Below are 24,681 nucleotides of genomic sequence, written 5' to 3'. Positions count from 1 at the left end.
TATATAAAAGATATAATTTAACAAAAACACTCTTAAAATAATACAATTTACTTTATAGAGTGAGGGTATTCTTTCATCTTTTCTCAATTGAATTAATATTTAATTAACTTATGATATCAATTTAATCAAAAGTTTATAATAAGTATAGATAAATAAACAATCATTCTATTGTAATTTTTTCAAAAAAATTCTAAATACTTTAATGAGTAGGGTTATGAAAAAGTGAAAGAAAAGAGAAGAAAGAGAGGGGAAAAATAAAGGAAAAAATTTTAAAATAATAATAATTTGTTTTCGAAAAGTATTAAATTTTTTTATTTGAAATAATAATATCAGTTTGCATTATATAATTAACAGACTCAGTAATAAAAAATGATAAATTAATAATATTAAGATCATATCATAACTTTTTAAAGATAAGAATGTAATTTAAACAATATAAAAGCCATTAAACCTGTAGTTTCCCTTCCTTAAAACGTGGGTCAAAAATAAAAAAAGCCAAGAAAATCAATCGTGGCCGTTGATTTACCGATATAAAGTCTCGCTAGGGTTTTAGAAATATAACACCTTCTCTCTTGGCAGAGCCACAAGACTCGGCCGCTTAAAAAAATCAGAGTGAAAGCCATGGTAATACTCTCTTCACAATCGTTTTACGTTTTTTTTTTCTTCTAATTAACACCATAGTTAGCTTGGCATTTTGCATTATAGATCTCATTTTATATGTTATTTATCTCCAGTTTATAATGTCAGATCTTTGCACAATTTTGTTCGAGAAAAGAATCAATTATAAAATCTGTTGTTTTGTTGCCTGTAACAGAATCAAGTGTATTTTAAGCAGTATCTTATTTCTGCTGTAAACTCGAAGGTTCTATGAGTGTATATTAAGCAGTTTTTCGCTGTAAACTCGAAGGTTTTATGGAGTTTAACTAATTTCAAATTTCATTTGCATTATTTTTTTCTACTTTTATTTCATTTTCCTTCTCGCTGATAAGCTATCCTGAGATTCAAAGTCAGCAGCGAGACGTTAAAATGCTTAAGGTTGTAAATTCCTTTTATTGAATAAATTTAGGTAATATTTGGTTGTTAGTTTTGTTTTAGTTTTTCACATTCGTAAAATATATTAAACATGTGTTTATGGAAGGAAACATTGTCTTAGATTACTACCAATTATTTTCTTTGTTTATTATATATGCTTTCTTGGTTTTCTGAGTTGGTTAGTTTTATGCTACAGCCTTTCGTTAAAGCTCAAAAGACCAAGGCTTATTTCAAGAGATATCAAGTTAAGTTCAAGAGAAGGCGAGGTACTATAATTAGGCCTATATCTGTATAGTATCGCACTTACTGTTTTGATGTTGTAATAATTGTTTTAATCTTGTAGAGGGCAAGACAGATTATCGGGCCAGGAATCGGCTTATTAATCAGGACAAGAACAAATACAACACCCCAAAATATCGATTGGTTGCACGATTTGTATCCTATTTCTGACTGATTTTTTTCCCTCATCATTTTGTTTGCATTGTCTATCCCAAGCAGCACTGCACTTGTTTTTGTTATTTATATTGAATAATTTCTGTTTGGGTTGAGGGTATAATGTTTAGACATATAGGCTGCTGAATGTGCTGAAATACCTTGGTTAATTCAAAATGTGATTATTTGTTCTTTTATGTCTTGCTAGTTAATAATTTAACCTTAACTTATTTATTAGACCAACAAGGATATAATTGCACAAATCGTACATGCTAGTATTTCTGGTGATATAGTTCTTGCAGCAGCTTACGGACATGAGCTTCCTCGCTATGGACTTGAAGTTGGCCTTACAAATTATGCAGCAGGTGGGATTTACTTTTCTAGATGTTAAGATGATCTTTTTCTTCTGTTTGAGGATATTATCTTATTCAATGACATTTTGAACACAGCTTATTGTGTTGGACTCCTTTTGGCTCGCCGAACACTGAAGCAGCTGGAGATGGATGCTGAATATGAGGGCAATGTTGAGGTATGCATTTGCCATGGTTTCTGAAGTGCGAAGATATATGTTTTTTTTCCAGAGGGATAATAAGTATGTCAAAATTATGATTGGCACTTGCTTACAGGCAACTGGGGAGGACTACAGTGTTGAACCAGGAGAGAGCAGGAGGCCTTTCCGTTCTCTCCTAGATGTTGGTCTTGTCAGAACAACCACTGGTAATCGTGTTTTTGGTGTGCTCAAGGTATATTGGAATCCCTTTCTATATGATATAAATGTCCTGAATCTAACTTTGTTCGCTGTTTTTTCTATTTTATGTGCGTAAAGCATGGTCTTGTCTTGAGGTTAGGTTGTTAAATTCTGGTAGTGAGTAGTTTTGTGCATAGTGGAGCTAATATGAAATGTTATTCTCGTTTTTGTGCTGCAAGGATTCTTTTAGTTTTTCTTTCTAAATCAATGGCTTTGCTGCCTGTTTCCAGCTGAAGAAAGCCACTCTTAGTTATTGTTTGGCTTTTAAAATTTCCACCTATACTATCTCTATATTCAACTTTGGCTTGTATTTATTCTTTGCATTTCCTTTTAGGGAGCTTTGGATGGAGGCATTGATATTCCTCATAGTGAGAAGAGGTTTGCTGGATTTAACAAGGACAGTAAGCAACTTGATCCTGAAGTTCACCGCAAATACATTTATGGTGGCCATGTTGCATCATACATGAGGGTAAGATTTAAGAATTTTAAGTAGTTAGAGGAAAGTAATAATGGTGTTGAATCTCTCCTCTTTGGGCGGTTGGGTTTTGGGGTGTTAATTTGACAATGTTTTATGTTGTATCTGTGTGAAAGTCTCACTATGTCAAGTTGACAGACTTTGATGGAAGATGAGCCAGAGAAGTATCAGTCTCACTTCAGTGAGTACATAAAGCGGGGCATTGAGGCAGACAACCTGGAGGGAGTTTACAAAAAGGTTCATGCTGCTATTCGCGCAAATCCAGAAGCTAAGAAATCTGAGAAGCCACCTCCCAAGGAACACAAGAGGTATATAACTTCTTGCCACTAAACTGGCTTTGTTATTATCATTTGAATGTTCATTTAAGTTTTTGTCTTGAAGAATTTCAAGTCTGATGTAATGTTGGTCTGTGCACGATAGGTACAACCTGAAGAAGCTGTCTTATGAGGAAAGGAAAGCCAAGTTGATTGATAGGTTGAAAGCTCTCAATTCAGCTGCCGGAGTTGATTCTGATGAGGATGATGAGTAAATTGCTGGAGTTGATAATATGATGTTGAGGATGAGGATAATGCTGAGTAGACTCGGAAATAGAATTTGTGGCATGTTTTGCCCTGTTATCTTTGGTTTTGATGCTATAATTTACTTTAAAAACCTGAATCTTTGCTTGCTTTTGCTTATTAGGGATGACAAACTAGCTTTTTTCCCTGCGGATCCTCTGGTTTTTGGGGGATTGCGCTTTCAGTTATTTGGTACTTTTATTATATGAGCACTACTGGGCATTTTGTTGTGTCATAATCTTCGCGGTGATTGCCATTCTATCAAATGACTTAGTCCTATCTCATGCCTACTGTAAAAAATAAGTGGTCACCATTAGGCAATACAGGAAGGTTCTCGCATTCGTGTGTGGTACAGATGATAGATGAGAGCTTAGTTTCAATGGTTAAGATGGTAATGATTTTGCCTACTTAAGGTTGGGAACTTGGATATATAATACGGGGATTTTTTATTGGACGAGTAGTCAATATTTCAATATAGCTTCAAGGCACTTGTGTCTACACTCTACACGCACAAAAAGAAGATAAGGATTTATTTAGATGAAGAGTTGATTTTATTAGCTCGTTTATTTAATTAAAAATATACATAAGCATAATTTTGTAATAATTAAGGTTGACACGTATAACCCCGCTGAAGAATTTTCACTAGAGTTTTGTCAAGTGACTTCAACACTCAGGTCGTTATAAATAGACGGAGAAAGGTTCCTCAATGAGTAGGGGGAAAACGTAACGCTTTCCTCTGAAGAGTAAAGACTACAAAACGTCACATTGCAACTCGCATGATGTTATTTTAATAGGTCAATACATTCTTCGATTACATTTTAGATTATGTATCAAAAGCTTTTTCATGACCAAATGGCTTTTCCATTCAAAACATCTGTATGGTGAGTGTAGGACAATACACCCTCCAATTACATTCTAAAAGCCCTCCGTTGAACCCATGTTTCAACATGTTTCGCATGATTCTACAACAATGCATTTGAATAACAAAAATGCAAGGTTTTGATTGTGCCATAATTTATTTATTTTCTCACTAAATTTGTTAAGCCTAAAAGTTCCACTAAATCTGGTAAGCCTAAAAGTTCCATTAGTTTTTCTAGAAAGAAAGTAAGTCAAGAGTGTTCTCTTTTAGTGTTCCAGAGAAACAGTGATTGCTGTGGTTGGGAAGTTTTATAATTCTAAAACTTCTTAGTAGTTCGTTGGAAAATATGCTATTGTAGACAAGGTCTTTTAGTTTTTGTTGGGATCGACCCGATTATGCAACAAGTAAAAAAAATAGCAGAATAAATTAAGAAATTAAACACACAAATTTAATATGGAAAATGTAACACCCCGAACCCGAGACCGACACCGGAGTCGGACACGAGATGTTAACAAACTTTGAAAAATTTTTCCAGACACTGCCCAGTCTGAGTACTAGTCTCTTCAAAAATCATATCTTGAGTTTCACAACTCGAAAATCAGTTTTGTGATTTTTCCCTGAAACTAGACTCATGTCCCCACCTATTTATTTTTTTCTAGAATTTTTGGTCGGGCCAATTAGTACAGTTTATTAGTCAAAGTCTCCCATGTTACAGGGGTCGACTACACTGACCTTTTCCCATTACAACTTGGATATCTCTCTGCACAGAGCTTCAATACTGATGCCGTTTGTTTCTATGGAAACTAGACTCAGAGAGGAATCCATACATATATGGTATGACCCCTAATTATCTCTGGTCAATTTATAGTGAATTTCCAAATTCGGAACAGGGAATCCAGAAACTGTTCTGGCCCTGTTCCACAAGAACCCGAATATCTCTTACTGTACTGTTCCTATGATTGTTTCGTTACTTCCATATGAAAGTAGATTCATCAAGGTTCGATTACATAATTTATTCACTATTTAATTCCACTCCTACGAATTCTTGTGATTTTTCCAATCCACACCACTGCTGCTATCAGCTTCTGTTTTCAAGGTAAACCTTACCTAATTTGGGGTTTCATGGACCAACTAGGGCCTTGTCATACATAAGCCCACATGTGATCATACTTAGCCATTCCAGTGGCTGATCACTTGCTCAACACTTCCATTCCAACTATAGTTACATCATGAAACCATCTATACATTCATAAACACGAATGGTCTAATGCCACACTCCACTTCTACAAGCCATTTTCGCATGGCTGTACACTTATACATTTCATAAAGTACTCGAAAAACAACAATGGGTAGTCCTATACATGCCATATCAAGATTCAACCAAAATAGTACCCAAAAGAGCCTTTGATAGTGTGGGCGACTTCGACTTCAAGATCCCGAGTCCGATAGCTGGAGAACCAAAAAAATCTATAAAACAGAGGAGCAATGTAACGAGTAAGCAATTTATGCTTAGTAAGTTTGAGCAAGGAATTCCAGCATAAACAAAGAATATCACACATTTAGCTAAACGGAATATTTCATAATACGCAATTTATCGATATTAAACTTGCTTCACAACATTAACAACCCTTATGCACATACACAATAGACTAACTTAGCCGAAGGCCGATAGCTCGTTTATCAACTGAGCGAACATTTATTTGTAAGGGCTCGATTAAATTCAACACATACGTAACATATCCCCATATTGGGATGTTTTTCGAGTATTCGCTGGAATTTTACAGCAAGCTCATTCATTACCAAATCACGTACCTTCGGGATTTAACCGGATATAGCTCCTCGTTCAAATGCCTTCGAGACATAGCCCGGATTTAGTAACTCACACAATGCCTTCGGGACATAACCCGGATTTAACAATTCGCACGAATGCCTTCGGGACTTAACCCGGATTTAACAACTCGCACGAATGCCTTCGGGACTTAACCCGGATTTAGTATCTCGCACAAAGGCCTTCGGATCTTAATCCGGATATATTCACTTAGCACAAAGCCTTCGGGACTTAGCCCGGACAGCATTCAATTAATCATGCACATCTAACAATAATTCATGGCACATTCATATTTCATTTTCGTTTGCGAAACTCAAACACAAGGCACATATCGTCCTTGCACATTCGGCTCAATAGCCACACATAGAGCATGATTTAATCACATCGTAATTTAAGCTCTCTTACTCAAGAACTTACCTCGGGTGTTGTCGAACGATTCCGCTAGCTATTCAACCACTTTTTCCTTCCCTTTATCGGATTTATTTCCCCTTTGCTCTTGAGCTTAATTAAACAAATAAATTGATTTCATCATTTAGGCATCAAAAAGATGAACACAAGGCACATAGCCCATATTTATACATTAGACATTAAAGTCTCATACATGCAAAAATCATGCATCAACACAACATATTAGCTAATTTCTTTCCCCTTGGCCGAATATGCATGTCCATTTTTGGGGTCGATTTCAACACTTAATACACACATATACACACTAGTAAAGCATCCTCCCCCTTTTCACCAATTTAACACATGCATTGCTCATTAACATGCAAAGTTACATTCGGCCTTAGCACACATCTTGCTAGCCGATTCTTCTCCATTTAGCAACCAATGCACATATGTGCTCACACAAAAATGCTAAAAAGGAGGTTCAAGAATCATCAAGCCATCATCACATGCATCATTAACAAGCTTCATATTTTGCATGCAATGGCATTAACACAACCTCCACATAGGCCGAATCTTAACTCATCCTCATGCCTCATCACCACAACATCAAACATCAACCAAGAATGGTGCATCCATGGTCAAGTGCCATTTCCATCACATAGCAAGATTTAGACCATGGGTTAGGTAGAACTCAAGCTAACAACTAAAACATGCATGCCTCTCATGGAACATCATCAAACATACCTTAGCCTAGCTACATGCATGGCCGAATCTCTTCACCTTTCTTCTTCTTTCCTCCTTAAAATTTTTGGCCAAGGATGAACCAAAGGATGAGAAAATTTTTCTTTGTTTTTCTTTCTAGTTTTGGCAAGCATGAAGATGAGAAAAGGATGAACAAAATTCCCCCTTTCTCTTCTTTAGCTCACGGCAATGGGGGGGGGACAAACACTACACACACATTTTTTTTTCTTTTGTTTTCCATTTCTTTATTACCCATACTCCTTATTTTATTCTTCCATTAACAAAACATGTTTCATGACATGTTTTGCCCATCATTCCTTGTCATGGCCGGCCACTACTCATTAGGGGGGAATTTGACATGCAAGTCCCCCTTTGTCCACATGCACTAATAGGTCCTCACACATTGACCTATCACATTTTAGAATTTTCTCACATAAGTCCTATTGACTAAATTCACATGAAATCAACCAAATTGAAGCTTGAAATTTTCACACATTCTTAATTACATATTCTAGACAATAAGTATCACATTCAAACATTTCGGTGACTCGGTTTAGCGGTCCCGAAACCACTTCCCGACTAGGGTGAACTTTGGGCTGTCACAACTCTCCCCCACTTAAGAAATTTTCGTCCCGAAAATCTTACCGGTAAATAGGTTTGGGTATCGTTCTTTCATCGAGCTCTCGGTCTCCCAAGTAGCTTCCTCGATCTCGTGTTTGAGCCATAACACCTTTACTAGCGGAACTCTTTTGTTTCGCAACTCCTTCACTTCACGAGCTAGGATACGCATCGGTTCTTCTTCATAGCTCATGTCGACTTGAATTTCAACCTCCGATGGGCTAATTATGTGCGATGGATCAGATCGATAGCGTCGAAGCATCGAAACATGAAAGACGTCATGAATCTTTTCAAGCTCCGGGGGCAAAATCAATCTATACGCAACCGGACCAACTCGTTCGGAGATTTCGTACGGCCCAATGAATCTTGGGCTCAACTTGCCCTTACGGCCGAACCTGGGTATCTTTTTCCAAGGTGAAACCTTAAGGAACACTTTGTCTCCCACCTGATACTCGATGTCTTTTCGTTTCAAATCTGCGTACGATTTCTGACGATCCGTGGCTACCTTCAGACTTTCACGGATTACCTTTACTTTCTGTTCTGCATCTCTAATCAAATCAACTCCGAAAATTTTACTTTCACCGAGCTCGGTCCAAAACAATGGTGTACGGCATTTACGACCATACAAAGCCTCGTAAGGTGCCATCTTAATACTTGATTGAAAACTATTGTTGTAAGCGAATTCAATCAAAGGTAAATACCGTTCCCATGAACTACTGAACTCGAGGATGCAACATCTCAACATATCCTCAAGTATCTGAATTATCCGCTCGGATTGACCATCGGTTTGGGGGTGAAAAGCAGTGCTAAAATGCAGCTTGGTACCCAGAGCTTCTTGCAATTTCTTCCAAAATCGTGAGGTGAATCTCGGATCTCTATCCGACACGATAGAAACAGGTACCCCGTGTAATCTCACAATTTGATAAACGTACAATTCAGCTAGTTTATCCAATGAAAAATCCGTACGTACGGGGATGAAATGAGCCGACTTAGTCAGTCTATCAACAACAACCCATATTGCATCCTTCTTACTTGCTGACAAGGGCAGTCCGGACACAAAGTCCATTGTGACTCGATCCCATTTCCACTCGGGTATCATGATCGGCTGGAGTAATCCTGAAGGCACTTGATGTTCCGCTTTCACTTGTTGACATATTAAACATCTCGAAACAAAGTCGGAGATGTCCCGTTTCATACCATGCCACCAAAATTGACGTTTCAAATCGTTGTACATTTTCGTACTCCCCGGGTGAATTGACATTCGGCTACAATGGGCTTCGTTCAGAATCATTGAAATGAGTTTCGAATTCCTTGGAACACACAAACGATTTCTGAACCTCAAACAATCATCATCATCAATTTGAAACTTCGATTCCTCGTTCGGAAAACACTTAGCCCATTTTGCAACCAATTCATCATCGACTTTCTGAGCTTCACGAATTTGGTGAGTCAATAATGATTTAGCTTTTAATTCAGCTACCAACACATTGTCTGGTAGAACAGACAAACGCACATTCATCGCTCGTAAAGCAAACAATGACTTCCGGCTTAAGGCGTCCGCAACCACGTTAGCCTTTCCCGGGTGGTAATCGATGACAAGCTCGTAATCTTTCAACAACTCAAGCCAACGTCTTTGCCGCAGATTCAAGTCTCGTTGAGTCATCAAATATTTGAGACTTTTGTGATCCGAAAATACATGGCACTTCTCACCAAACAAATGATGTCGCCATATTTTCAAAGCAAATACGATGGCGGCTAGTTCGAGATCATGGGTCGGATAATTTCTCTCGCGTGGCTTCAATTGTCTCGACGCATAGGCCACAACTCGACCGTCTTGCATCAATACGCAACCCAACCCAAGTAGGGATGCGTCACTATAAATGACAAACTCTTTACCCGATTCGGGTTGCACTAAAATTGGAGCTTCAGTCAAGTGAGTTTTCAGTTGATCAAAACTTTTCTGACACTTCTCCGTCCATTCGAACTTAACGTCCTTTTGAAGTAGCTTCGTCATTGGTGTGGCTATCATCGAGAAACCTTTGACAAATCGTCGGTAATAACCGGCGAGCCCTAAAAAGCTCCGATCTCAAATCTATTTTTGAGAACACTGAGGCTCCCTTCAGTTGGTCGAACAAATCATCGATGCGCGGCAACAGATATTTGTTCTTTATCGTCACTTTATTCAGCTGACGATAGTCAATGCACAACCTCATGGTTCCGTCCTTCTTTTTCACGAACAATACTGGTGCACCCCAAGGTGAGAAACTTGGTCGAGCGAAACCTCTATCCGTCAGTTCTTGCAACTGAGCTTTCAACTCCTTTAACTCGGTTGGTGCCATACGATACGGAGCTATCAAAATCGGCGTAGTCCCAGGTACAAGCTCAATACCAAACTCCACCTCCCGAACAGGTGGTAAACCCGGTAATTCTTCCGGAAAACATCCGGGTATTCAAAAACCACCGGCACAGATTCGGGTTTCTTTTCTAATTCTTTGTCATCAAGTACATACGCAAGGTATGCTTCGCACCCTTTTCTTACATATTTCTGTGCCAACATTGCTGATATTACAGCTGGCATCCCCTCCAAGTCCGCAGACTCAATTCGGACTACTTCGTTATTTGCGCACCTCAAATCAATAGTCTTGCTCTTGCAATTCACAATCGCATCATGCGCGGTCAACCAATCCAAACCAAGGATAACATCAAATTCATCAAACGGCAAAAGCATCAAGTCCGCCGGAAAACAGGAACCTCGAATTTCCAGGGGACATTTCTTACACACTTTGTCGACAAGCACGTAATGACCCAAGGGATTTGACACCCGAATTACGAACTCAGTAGACTCAATAGGTAAAGTCTTACTGGATGCTAAGGTTTCACATATGTAAGAATGAGTAGAACCGGGGTCAATCAAAGCAATTACATTAGTATCAAAGAGAGTGAATGTACCGGTAATAACATCAGGTGAAGAAGCATCCTCGCGGGCACGTATAGCATAAGCTCTAGCAGGCGCACGAGCTTCGGATCTGGTTATATCACCTCTAGATCCTCTCTGACCACCACTAGCATTGCCCGTATTTCCAGATGGTCTACCTCGAGCAGTGGTAGCACCCGGTTTCCCACTCTGATTTTCATTCTGTTCAAACAACCTCGGGCAATCTAAAATGAAGTGGTCAACTGATCCGCACTTGTAACAGGAGCGGTCAGGGAATCTACAACTCCCCGAATGCCATTTACCGCAATATCGACATTTCGTTCTATCTCGACGTTCATTCCCAACACTGGCGACCGAAGTGCCTCGTGTACCCATAGGGGGTCGATCACGATCTCGTCCAAAAAGGCCCGAAGTGCCTCTAAACTGGCCCGCATCATCTCGAAATCTCTTCGATGTCTGTTGAAGAGACCTTCCCGAGGATCTTTTACGAAACTCTCCAGTTCCCTCATCAACTCTTTGCTTTTCTTTTTTAAGCTCTTCGGCTTTACAAGCTCGTTCAACAAGTACCACGAACTCTCGTATTTCAAGAACGCCAACGAACATTTTTATATCTTCATTCAGCCCATCCTCGAAGCGTTTACACATAATAGCTTCGGACGAAACACATTCCCGAGCGTATTTGCTAAGTCTAACAAATTTTCGCTCGTAATCAGTAACCGACATGGAGCCTTGCTTAAGCTCAAGAAATTCCTTCCGTTTTTGATCAACAAATCTCTGACTGATATACTTTTTCCGAAACTCAGTTTGGAAAAACTCCCAAGTTACTTGCTCTCGGGGCACAATAGAAGTCAGAGTACTCCACCAATAGTAGGCAGAATCACGTAGCAAGGAGATAGCACACTTTAGGCATTCATCGGGTGTACAAGATAGCTCATCGAGTACCCGGATAGTGTTGTCCAGCCAAAATTCAGCTTGCTCGGCATCATCGCTATCCATAGCCTTAAATTCAGTAGCCCCATGTTTTCGGATTCTGTCAACTGGGGGCTTATTTGACCTTATTTGGTCCGTTACCGGTGGTATTGTAGGTGCGGGGGTAGTATTTGTCGGGAATGGAGGTTGTGGAATAGCCATATTAGTTCGAATGTATTGGTTGAACCAATCATTCATCACGCTATAGAATGCTTGTCTAGCTTCATCATTCGGATTACTAGCATTAGGTTGAGAGTCTGCCGGCACTGTCCCTTGTGCGGGAGCAGGCGCTACACTCTCAAGATCATCAGCTACCTCTCGGTCACGATCGGGATCCATTACTATAAATAAACACATTTACTATTGTCAGAAATCACCACACTATCAAGTAATCACATAAAATGACATGTATAGCTAGACCCAAAACATTACGGTAGTCCTAGAATCGACTAAACCGTAGCTCTGATACCAATAAAATGTAACACCCCGAACCCGAGACCGACACCGGAGTCGGACACGAGATGTTAACAAACTTTGAAAAATTTTCCAGACACTGCCCAGTCTGAGTACTAGTCTCTTCAAAAATCATATCTTGAGTTTCACAACTCGAAAATCAGTTTTGTGATTTTTCCCTGAAACTAGACTCATGTCCCCACCTATGTATTTTTTTCTAGAATTTTTGGTCGGGCCAATTAGTACAGTTTATTAATCAAAGTCTCCCATGTTACAGGGGTCGACTACACTGACCTTTTCCCATTACGACTTGGATATCTCTCTGCACAGAGCTTCAATACTGATGCCGTTTGTTTCTATGGAAACTAGACTCAGAGAGGAATCCATACATATATGGTATGACCCCTAATTATCTCCGGTCAATTTATAGTGAATTTCCAAAGTCGGAACAGGGAATCCAGAAACTGTTCTGGCCCTGTTCCACAAGAACCCGAATATCTCTTACTGTACTGTTCCTATGATTGTTTCGTTACTTCCACATGAAAGTAGATTCATCAAGGTTCGATTACATAATTTATTCACTATTTAATTCCACTCCTACGAATTCTTGTGATTTTTCCAATCCACACCACTGCTGCTATCAGCTTCTGTTTTCAAGGTAAACCTTACCTAATTTGGGGTTTCATGGACCAACTAGGGCCTTGTCATACATAAGCCCACATGTGATCATACTTAGCCATTCCAGTGGCTGATCACTTGCTCAACACTTCCATTCCAACTATAGTTACATCATGAAACCATCTATACATTCATAAACACGAATGGTCTAATGCCACACTCCACTTCTACAAGCCATTTTCGCATGGCTGTACACTTATACATTTCATAAAGTACTCGAAAAACAACAATGGGTAGTCCTATACATGCCATATCAAGATTCAACCAAAATAGTACCCAAAAGAGCCTTTGATAGTGTGGGCGACTTCGACTTCAAGATCCCGAGTCCGATAGCTGGAGAACCAAAAAAATCTATAAAACAGAGGAGCAATGTAACGAGTAAGCAATTTATGCTTAGTAAGTTTGAGCAAGGAATTCCAGCATAAACAAAGAATATCACACATTTAGCTAAACGGAATATTTCATAATACGCAATTTATCGATATTAAACTTGCTTCACAACATTAACAACCCTTATGCACATACACAATAGACTAACTTAGCCGAAGGCCGATAGCTCGTTTATCAACTGAGCGAACATTTATTTGTAAGGGCTCGATTAAATTCAACACATACGTAACATATCCCCATATTGGGATGTTTTTCGAGTATTCGCTGGAATTTTACAGTAAGCTCATTCATTACCAAATCACGTACCTTCGGGATTTAACCGGATATAGCTCCTCGTTCAAATGCCTTCGGGACATAGCCCGGATTTAGTAACTCACACAATGCCTTCGGGACATAACCCGGATTTAACAATTCGCACGAATGCCTTCGGGACTTAACCCGGATTTAACAACTCGCACGAATGCCTTCGGGACTTAACCCGGATTTAGTATCTCGCACAAAGGCCTTCGGATCTTAATCCGGATATATTCACTTAGCACAAAGCCTTCGGGACTTAGCCCGGACAGCATTCAATTAATCATGCACATCTAACAATAATTCATGGCACATTCATATTTCATTTTCGTTTGCGAAACTCAAACACAAGGCACATATCGTCCTTGCACATTCGGCTCAATAGCCACACATAGAGCATGATTTAATCACATCGTAATTTAAGCTCTCTTACTCAAGAACTTACCTCGGGTGTTGTCGAACGATTCCGCTAGCTATTCAACCACTTTTTCCTTCCCTTTATCGGATTTATTTCCCCTTTGCTCTTGAGCTTAATTAAACAAATAAATTGATTTCATCATTTAGGCATCAAAAAGATGAACACAAGGCACATAGCCCATATTTATACATTAGACATTAAAGTCTCATACATGCAAAAATCATGCATCAACACAACATATTAGCTAATTTCTTTCCCCTTGGCCGAATATGCATGTCCATTTTTGGGGTCGATTTCAACACTTAATACACACATATACACACTAGTAAAGCATCCTCCCCCTTTTCACCAATTTAACACATGCATTGCTCATTAACATGCAAAGTTACATTCGGCCTTAGCACACATCTTGCTAGCCGATTCTTCTCCATTTAGCAACCAATGCACATATGTGCTCACACAAAAATGCTAAAAAGGAGGTTCAAGAATCATCAAGCCATCATCACATGCATCATTAACAAGCTTCATATTTTGCATGCAATGGCATTAACACAACCTCCACATAGGCCGAATCTTAACTCATCCTCATGCCTCATCACCACAACATCAAACATCAACCAAGAATGGTGCATCCATGGTCAAGTGCCATTTCCATCACATAGCAAGATTTAGACCATGGGTTAGGTAGAACTCAAGCTAACAACTAAAACATGCATGCCTCTCATGGAACATCATCAAACATACCTTAGCCTAGCTACATGCATGGCCGAATCTCTTCACCTTTCTTCTTCTTTCCTCCTTAAAATTTTTGGCCAAGGATGAACCAAAGGATGAGAAAATTTTTCTTTGTTTTTCTTTCTAGTTTTGGCAAGCATGAAGATGAGAAAAGGATGAACAAAATTCCCCTTTCTCTTCTTTAGCTCACGGCAATGGGGGGGACAAACACTACACACACATTTTTTTTCTTTTGTTTTCCATTTCTTTATTACCCATACTCCTTATTTTATTCTTCCATTAACAAAACATGTTTCATGACATGTTTTGCCCATCATTCCTTATCATGGTCGGCCACTACTCATTAGGGGGGAATTTGACATGCAAGTCCCCCCTTTGTCCACATGCACTAATAGGTCCTCACACATTGACCTATCACATTTTAGAATTTTCTCACATAAGTCCTATTGACTAAATTCACATGAAATCAACCAAATTGAAGCTTGAAATTTTCACACATTCTTAATTACATATTCTAGACAATAAGTATCACATTCAAACATTTCGGTGACTCGGTTTAGCGGTCCCGAAACCACTTCCCGACTAGGGTCAACTTTGGGCTGTCACAGAAAACCCTTCCAAAGAGGATAAAAACCACGGGCAAAGATAATTTTACTATAATGGAAAAAGAACAAAGAGTACAAAAGATGGAGATAAAAACTAAACCCCGAAAACTCGAAAAACAAAGAACCATCAAAACGTAAACACAAAATTCTGTAAATGTGCTATGAGTTCTAATATCTAATGGGTGTATTTTCTAAGGTTGTAAAACAGCCAACTAAATTCAAACATCAAATAATAATAAAATAATCTAGACTAATCAGAGTTTGATTGAAACAAATAAACAGAGTTTAACTGAAAGATTATTTCTCAAATTTGACTGAAATAGGAGTTATACTCAATAATTTTAGTTGCAAAGAGTAGGGCCTGATGTTCAAGAGGGAAAGCGAAGGTAGTTTAATTATATTCTCTTACTATTAGTGTTATTTTTTTTACATGCAACAGTCACAAGAGTTTGTTAACATTGCAAATAAATGGTTTGATGGGTTGATCAATAAGGACATTGAAATTACTAATGAAATACTTTCAGTTAGCAGTATTGATTTTGATCATCAGGTAAGCAAACCAAGTAAATTGTTGCTCAATTACTTTGATCAATAAGTACTATTGGAGGCTCGAGGCTAGTTAGGCAAGCAAATTCATCTAAATTCTTCACCTTCAATTACATTGCTAAAGAGTCGAATTGTTGTTCGATTTTTATTTGCTTTTATGTTATTTTGTTTTATTTATCCAAGTAGTTGTTAAACTACTAATGGTATGTAATCCACTAGATACACAACTTAAAGCATTTCAACCGACTCAAATAGTAACACCTCGATAGTCAGGGGTGTCAAAAAGTGCATTCCTGGGACTCCGTTCTCGTAAATTGGACTCGTAAATATTTCTTAGTTGGTTGTGTAATTAATTAGATTTCTGTTAAGTGAAATTGCATGAATTAAGAGTTATTATAGTATAAGGACTAAATCACGTATAGGGTAAAAGTTTAATTATAGAATAAAATTAATTGAGAGATTAAAGTAGCAAATATACCTTTATATATGTAGTAGATGGCATTAATGATGTAACAGTTCGGTTTAGACCTTGGTCAGAATAGTGGTTTTGGAACCACAAATTCGAGTCAGAAAAACATTTAAATATTATTTTTTGTGCTTAAAATATGTGAATTGACATGTGAGAAAGTTCCGTGTGAAAATTTGATCATTTGTGTGCTTAATTTGCAAAAAGGACCTAATTGCTTAAAATGTAAAAGTGGCCTTCTAATTGATAAAGTTCCTATTTGATATGTCTTTGGAAATGAAAGGTCCTTATATTGCAATTGGACCATTAACAAGGTTAATGGACATTAATGATCATCACTTAAATGATTATTATATGGTTTAATAAAAGGGCGAATTTGGTATTTGATTAATAATTATAAGTTAAGTAAAATAAAACATGAAATTGGCCATTAATTCATCCATGTTGCCAAAATCATCAAAAGAAAAAGAAAGAAATTCAAGATAGGGTTCGGCTTTGATTTTCATTGATTGAGGTATGAGTTTTGTTCTGTTTTCGATAATTTCCACGTCTGGGACATTGGCATCGTATTTGATTTCGTGTAAGACCCTGTCTGGGACAGGGGCATCGATATTTGATTGCATGTAATACCACGTTTAGGATGTTGGTATTGTATGAGCTTTTCGAGCTATTCGCGTATCCTTATGATTCTAAACGGTTCAACGGGCATTCCGAGAAACAACTAATTATATGATATGTGTATCTGATTCAGGTATGTTCGAAATGTATACTATGTTAGAGAAAAAAAAGGTAAGTATATGTACAAGTGATGGTATCTGTTATAAGTATGAGAAAATATGCTATATGTGTAAATGAATTGGGAATATGTGAAATGTATATGAATTATGTGGTTTGAGATAATATTTGGCCATTAAGTCTATGTAATTTGTTGATGTTTTCATGTTCTGAATGAATAAGTTTATTTGTATATGGCTTACTAAGCTTTTGAAAGCTTACTTTGTGTGTTTTTCAATTGTTTTATAGATATCGAAGCTACTGAGAGCTCAGGGATCGTCGAGGATCGTCACCACACTATCGAACCTCGCTTTGGCACCTTTTGAAAATGTATATATTGAAGTATGGCATGTATAGGCTAGAAGTACTTTGATTATGTTTTGTGATGTTTATATCTAGCCATGTGATTTGGCTTGATTATGGTTGTGTATATGAATGAGTTCTTGGTATGAAATATATGATACAATATGATCAATATGATGTGTTTTGAATGGCTATTGAAATTGGTCATTTTGGTAAGTATTGGTATATATATTTATTTGAGAAAGTGGTAAGTTTTGGTTATGAGATTGAATAATGTAAATTGAAGTATTAAAACATATGCTTTGGTATGATTTGATTGGTAAATTGAGAATGGAATTTGTTGATAATGTAATGGCATGAATGATTTATGATTTGGTTGTAAAATGGTTGAGAATTTGGTCTAAAATGTTGTGGTTTTGATGTTTGTAGGGAGAACCCTTTCTAATGCATGTTTAAGGTCTCGATGACCTATATAAGAGACATTATGATAATGTTTGACTATGATTGTGGATAATGTATATGAACTGTTCGTAAAATGTTTCGATTCATCTGGTAATTCCTTTAAACCTAGCCTAGCAACAGATACGGGTTAGGGGTGTTACATTTGGTTAGTATCAGAGCTATGGTTTAGTCGATTCTAGGACTAACGTAGCGTATGTGAGTCTAGCTATACATGTCATATTTATGAAATACGATAGTGTGATGAATCTTGACAATAAAAATGTGTTTTTATATAGCAAATGGATCCTGAACAAGTTGTAGCTGACGATGTCGAAAGTAATGCGCCTACTCCAGCGCAAGGGACAGTGCCATCTAATTCTAGACTGGTTACGAGTAGCCATGATGGAAAGGCTAGACAAGCCATCTATCAGATGATGAATGATTGGTTCCACCAATACATTAGAACTAATTCGGCTGTTCAACAACTCCCAACCCCATCTAATCCTCCTCAAGTCCTTACTATGTCACAAGTGAATCTGATTCAGTTAAATAAGCCACCAATCGATAAGATTAGAAAATATGGGGTCGAAGAATTTCGTGCTACTACGAATGATGATGCTGAAAGAGTCGAGTTCTGGTTAGAGAATATGATAAGAGTATTTGATGAATTGTCATTGAATCCCGATGAATGCCTAAAGTGTGCCGTTTCGCTTCTGAGAGATATGACCTATCATTGGTGGAAGACTTTAATATCCGTGATTTCGAGGGAACGAGTCACTTGGGATTTCTTCCAAGCTGAATTCCAAAAGAAATACATCAGTCAGAGATTCATAGATCAAAAACATAAAGAGTTTCTTGAACTAAAACAAGGTCGTATGTTTGTTACAGAATACAAGCGAGAATTTGTAAGACTGAGTCATTCTGCTTGAGAATGTGTATCTACTGAGGCAATAATGTGCAAAATATTTGAAGATGGTCTGAATGAAGATATTCATTTGTTAGTCGGATTCTTGAGATTAAAGAATTTACAGTGCTTGTTGAACGAACATGTAAAGCTGAAGAGCTTGGGAAAGAGAAAAAAAACTGATTCTGAAGTTAGAGACGTGAGAAAGAGATCTACAAGTAAATCATTTCAATCTGTGTCAAAGAAGTTCCGAGATGATTTAATCGTTCAAAGGCTAATGTAGGACATTCGAGTAGAGAGCACATTCGAGCTTCAAAGCTCCAACTACTTCTTTTGCTAATGTTGGAAATGTCAGATCTGATTGCCCTGAGTGCAAACATTATGTTAAAAGTCATCTCGGTAATTATAGATTGTATAATCAGGCTTGTTTCAAATGTGGATCATTAGACCATTTCATCCGTGATTGCCCCGAATCTGTCGAGTAAGAAATTGTACAAAATCTGAAACCTAGTAACACTTCAGCTCGAGGTAGATCTCTCAGAAATACGAAAAATATGAGTGGTAGTCAAAGAGGGACCAAAGACACCATTGTTCGATCCGAGGCTAGAGCACCTGCCAGAGCTTACGCTATTCGAGCTCGTGAGGAAGCTTCGTCTCCTAATGTGATTACGGGTACTTTTACTCTTTACGATACTTCTGTGATTGCTTTGATAGATCCAGGATTAACATATTCGTATATATGCATGAATTTAGTATCCAGTAAGACTTTGCTTGTAGAGTCTACTGAATTTGTGATTAGAGTATCGAACCCCCTAGGCATATGTGTTTTGGTTGATAAAGTCTGCAAGAATTACCCGTTGATGTTTCGAGACATTTGTTTTTCGGCTGATTTGATGTTATTACCTTTGCATGATGCTATTGTGAATTGTAAACGAAAAACTGTTGATTTGAGATGTAAGAATGATGAAATAGTTTGAATTGAATCTAGTGATTTGAATAGGTTACCGGCTGTGATTTCGTCAATAAAAGCTCTAAATATTGTAAGAAAAGGTTGTGAAGCTTACTTTGCCTATGTGATCGATTCAAAAGTGTTAGAAAAGAAAGTTGAATCAATGCCTATTGTCTATGAATTCCCTGATGTGTTTTCTAAAGAACTTTCGGGATTTTCTCTGATTTGAGAAGTTGAATTTGGCATTAAATTAGTACCCGAGACTACTCTAATTTTGATAGCTCCGTATAAAATGGCTCCGATCGAGTTAAAAGAATTAAAGTCTCAATTGCAAGAGTTGACCGATAAAGGGTTTGCTAGATCGAGTTTTTCACCTTAGGGTGCACTAGTTCTGTTTGTGAAAAATAAAGATGGTACAATGAGAATGTGCATTGATTATCGTCAGTTGAATAAAGTGACTATCAAGAATAAATACCCTCTGCCTCGAATTGATGATTTGTTTGATCAGTTGAAAGGAGCTACTGTGTTTTTGAAGATAAATTTGAGATCCGATTATTATCAGCTGCGAGTAAAAGACCCAGACATTTTGAAAACTACATTTAGAACGAGGTATGAACACTATGAATTCCTAGTTATGCCTTTCAGATTGACTAATGCACCTGCTATCTTTATGGATTTGATGAATAGAATTTTCAGACCTTATTTAGATCGATTTGTTGTCGTATTCATTGATGACATATTGATTTATTCGCATGATAAATCTGAGCATGTTGAACATCTGAGAATAGTATTACAGACTTTGCATGATAAGCAACTGTATGCGAAGTTTAGCAAATACGAATTCTAGTTACAAGAAGTCAGTTTTATGGGCCATATTGTATCAGCATCAGGTATTCGAGTTGATCCTAGCAAAATTTCAGCTATTTTAGATTGGAAGCCTCCGAGAAATGTCTTCGAAGTCCACAGTTTTCTGGGACTTGCCAATTATTATAGACAGTTCGTAAAAGGCTTTTCTATGATTGCAACTTCGTTAACGAAACTACTTTAGAAATATTTGAAGTTTGAATAGTCCGAAAGTTTTTAGAAAAGCTTTGTTCAATTGAAAGCCCTATTGACTGAAGCTCTAGTGTTAGTACAACCCGAATCGGCTAAAGAATTTGTGATCTGTAGTGATACTTCATTGAACGGTCTGGGATGTGTTTTGATGCTGGAAGGCAAAGTCATTACTTATACTTCGAGACAGTTAAAGCCGCAAGAAAAGAACTATTCGACACACGATTTAGAATTAGCTACGATTGTATTTGCTTTGAAAATTTGGCGCCACTATCTGTTTGGTGAGAAATCATGTATATTATGATCATAAGAGTTTGAAATATCTGATGACTCAGAAAGATTTGAACCTGTGATAGAGAAGGTTGTTATAACTATTAAAAGACTATAAGCTTGTTATTTATTACCATCCAGGAAAAGCCAATGTTGTTGCTGATGTTTTAAGCCGAAAATTATTGTTTGCTTTACATACGATGAATGCTCATTTGGTTCTGTCCAATGATGGTTCAGTTTTAGCCGAATTGAAAGCGAGACCGTTATTTTTACAATAAATTATTGATGCTCAGAAAGTTGATAATGAGATAATAGCAAAACGAACTCAGAGTGAATTAGATTCTGATTCAGAATTTAGAGTTGATTGTCTGAGATTCTGAGATCGGATTTGTGTTTTGAGAAATCTAGATTTGATTCTGATGATTTTGAACGAAGCTCACAAAAGTCGTTTATTTGTTCATCCAAGTAGTAGTAAAATGTATAATGATCTGAAACAGCATTATTGGTGGTCTGGAATGAAAAAAGATATCTTTGACTTTGTTTCTAAATGTTTAATCTGTCAGCAAGTTAAAGCTGAACATCAGGTGCCATCCGGTTTGTTGCAACCGATTTTTGATTCCGAAATGGAAATGGGATAGAGTGAAAATAGACTTTGTTTCGGGTTTACCTTTATATCTGAGAAAGAAAGATATAATCTGGGTTGTAGTTGATAGATTAACGAAATCAGCCCATTTTAATCCGGTACAATCCGATTACTTACTTGATAAGTTAGATAAGTTATACATTTTTAGTATTGTGATATTGCACTGTGTGCCATTATCTATTGTGTCAGACAGAGATCCGAGATTCACATCGCAATTTTGGAAGAAATTGCAAGATACTTTTGGTACGAAATTGCATTTTAGTACTGCTTTTCACCCACAAACGGATGGTCAATCCGAGCGAATTATTCAGATACTCGTGGATATGTTGAGATGTTGCATTAAGGTACGTGGAAAGAATATTTGCCTTTGATTGAATTCGCTTACAATAACAGTTTTCAACCGAGCATCAAAATGGCACCATACGAAGCCTTATATGATCGCAAATGCCGTACACCTTTGTATTGGACTAAGCTCAATGAGAATAAGATTCACGGGGTTGACTTGATAAAAGAGACTGAACAGAAAGTAAAAGTGATTCGAGATAGTTTGAAAGCAGCTTCCAATCGTTAGAAATCATATGCAAATTTGAAATGAAAAGACATTGAATTTGAAATTAGTGACAAAGTATTTTTGAAAGTCTCACTGTGGAAGAAAGTACTCCGATTTGGCAGAAAAGGCAAATTAAGTCCAAAGTTCATCTGGCCATATGAAATTATCAAGCGTATCAGGCTAGTTGTATATAGATTGTTGTTGCCACCTGAGCTAGAAAAGATTCACAATGTAACCCACGTATCGATGCTTCGATGGTATAGATCAGATCCATCACATGTGATTTCTCTGTCTGAGATTGAGATTCAGTCCAATATGACCTACGAAGAAGAACTGATCCGTATCTTAACTAGTGAGGTTAAAGAATTGTGAAATAAGAAAATTCATTTAGTAAAAGTGATGTGGCATCGACATGGTGTTGAAGAGGCTACGTGGGAGCCCGAAGATACTATAAGACAACAATATCCAAATCTATTCAATGGTAAGATTTTCGGGGACGAAAATCCCTGAGGGGGAGAATTATAACAGTCTGGTTTAGACCCTAATCGGAATAGTAGTTTCAGGACCACAAATATGAGTCAAAAAAATATTTAAATATTATTTTTTGCGCTTAAAATATGTGAATTGACATGTGTGAAAGTTTCGTGTGAAAATTTGATCATTTGTGTGCTTAATTTGCAAAAAGGACCTAATTGCTTAAAATGTAAAAGTGGCCTTCTAATTGATAAAGTGCCTATTTGATATGTGTTTGCAAATGAAAGATCCTTATGTTGCAATTGGACCATTAAAAAGGTTAATGGACATTAACGACCATCACTTAAATGATTATTTTATGGTTTAATAAAATGGCAAATTTGGTATTTAATTAATAATTATAAGTTAAGTAAAATAAAAACATGAAATTGGTCATTAATTTATCCATGTTTCCAAAATCATCAAAAGAAAAAGAAAGAAATACAAGCTAGGGTTCGGCTTTGATTTTCATTGATTGAGGTATGAGTTTTGTTTTCGATAATTTCTACGTTTTTGTGATCATTGCTTAGTAATCTATCAAGACCATGTCTCAATTTCTGACTTTGTTGATGATTTTGAGTTATGCCATTGATGAAACCATGAGTTTTATGAAGTTTGATGATAGTATATGGAAGCTTGATGTTAGTTTAACATGTTTTGTCTTTGAATTTTTGATGAATTTGAGTAATTTTGGATAAATTGTAAAAATGAGATTTTGACGGACTAAAATGTGAAATAAATGAAATATGTGGACTTTTATGAATACTATGAATATTCAGCAAAGTATAAGTATAAAGAAAGTTTGTGTATTTTGGGATTTTGTGAAATAGGGACTAAAGTGTTAAAATGTGAAAATATGAGGGCTAATTTGTAAAATTCCCTAAATATGTGTTTTTGGATTGATTTGAATGATTTTGTGAATAAAAGAGTTAAATTTGAATTTATATAGACCAAGAACTAAAGAAAACAGAATTAGATCGAGGAAAATTGAAAGTCGTAGAGTAGCCGATTTCGTCTATCTGAATTCGTACGAGGTAAGTCTATATACAAATAATTGTATTTGAAATGGTTTATTTATGCTTATATGCTATTGAGCAATGATGAATGCCTTTATGCCTTGAATATGAGATATCTGAGAAAGTATCAACAAAGTTCCAACGTCTGAAATGCCCCGTACGAACCTTAGGAATAGTTAGGATACATATGTCATGACATAGGATCCGATATGTGTTATCGTGTAAGACCACGTCTAGGATGTGGGCATCGACTTATGATTTACGTGTAAGACCACGTCTGGGATGTTGGCATCGTATTTGATTTCGTGTAAGACCTTATCTGGGATAGTGGCATCGATATTTGATTACATGTAAAACCATGTCTGAGACGTTGGCATTGTATGACCTTTCCGAGCTATCTGCATATCCTTATGATTCTAAACGGTTCAATGGGCATTCTGAGAAATGAATGATTATATGAGATGTGTATCTGATTCAGGTATGTTCGAAATGTATACTATGTTTGAGAAAAAAAAAGGTAAGTATATGTACAAGTGATGATATGTGTTATAAGTATGAGAAAATATGCTATATGTGTAAATGAATTGGGAATATGTGAAATGTATATGAATTATGTAGTTTGAGTTAATATTTTCCCATGGAGTCTATGTAATTTGATGATGTTTTCATGTTTTGAATGATAAGTTTATTTGTATATGGCTTACTAAGATTTTGAAAGCTTACTCTGTGTATTTTTCAACTGTTTTATAGATATCGAAGTACTGAGAGCTCAGGGATCGTCGAGGATCGTCACCACACTATCGAACCTTGCTTTGGTACCTTTTGAAAATGTATATATTGAAGTATGACATGTATAGGCTAGAAGTACTTTGATTATGTTTTGTGATGTTTATATCTAGCCATGTGATTTGGCTTGATTATGGTTGTGTATATGAATGAGTTCTTGGTATGAAATATGTGATGCAATATGATCAATATGATGTGTCTTGATTATGATGTTTATACCTATTGAAATTGGTCATTTTGGTAAGTATTGGTATATATATATTTATTTGAGAAAGTGGTAAGTTTTGGTCATGAGATTGAATGATGTAAA

At 36.9% G+C, this 24,681-nt stretch overlaps 1 protein-coding gene across 1 annotated transcript; it reads left to right on the top strand.

Moving 5' to 3' along the window:
• Positions 1-461: 461 nt before the first annotated feature.
• Positions 462-3,479, top strand: LOC107938168 (60S ribosomal protein L5). Its single transcript, XM_016871252.2, has 9 exons — positions 462-624; positions 1,229-1,298; positions 1,376-1,467; positions 1,703-1,829; positions 1,914-1,993; positions 2,091-2,207; positions 2,547-2,681; positions 2,826-2,995; positions 3,108-3,479. The coding sequence occupies exons 1-9, from the start codon at positions 622-624 to the stop codon at positions 3,214-3,216; spliced, it is 903 nt and encodes a 300-aa protein (XP_016726741.1). The 5' UTR covers positions 462-621; the 3' UTR covers positions 3,217-3,479.
• The last annotated feature ends 21,202 nt before the right edge of the window (positions 3,480-24,681 follow it).

This window comes from Gossypium hirsutum, chromosome A07 (genome assembly GCF_007990345.1).
Source record: "Gossypium hirsutum isolate 1008001.06 chromosome A07, Gossypium_hirsutum_v2.1, whole genome shotgun sequence".
NCBI classification, from domain to species: Eukaryota; Viridiplantae; Streptophyta; class Magnoliopsida; order Malvales; family Malvaceae; genus Gossypium; species Gossypium hirsutum.
Note: the sequence above shows the minus strand (reverse complement) of the source record. Positions and strands in the feature narration are given on the sequence as shown.

What these genes read in the sequence shown, in the direction of transcription:
- LOC107938168 (XM_016871252.2), top strand. An exon ending in AATATGAGGGCAATGTTGAG is followed by an intron (nt 1,994 to 2,090) that starts GTATGCATTTGC and finishes ACTTGCTTACAG; the next exon opens with GCAACTGGGGAGGACTACAG. An exon ending in ATGTTGCATCATACATGAGG is followed by an intron (nt 2,682 to 2,825) that starts GTAAGATTTAAG and finishes TCAAGTTGACAG; the next exon opens with ACTTTGATGGAAGATGAGCC.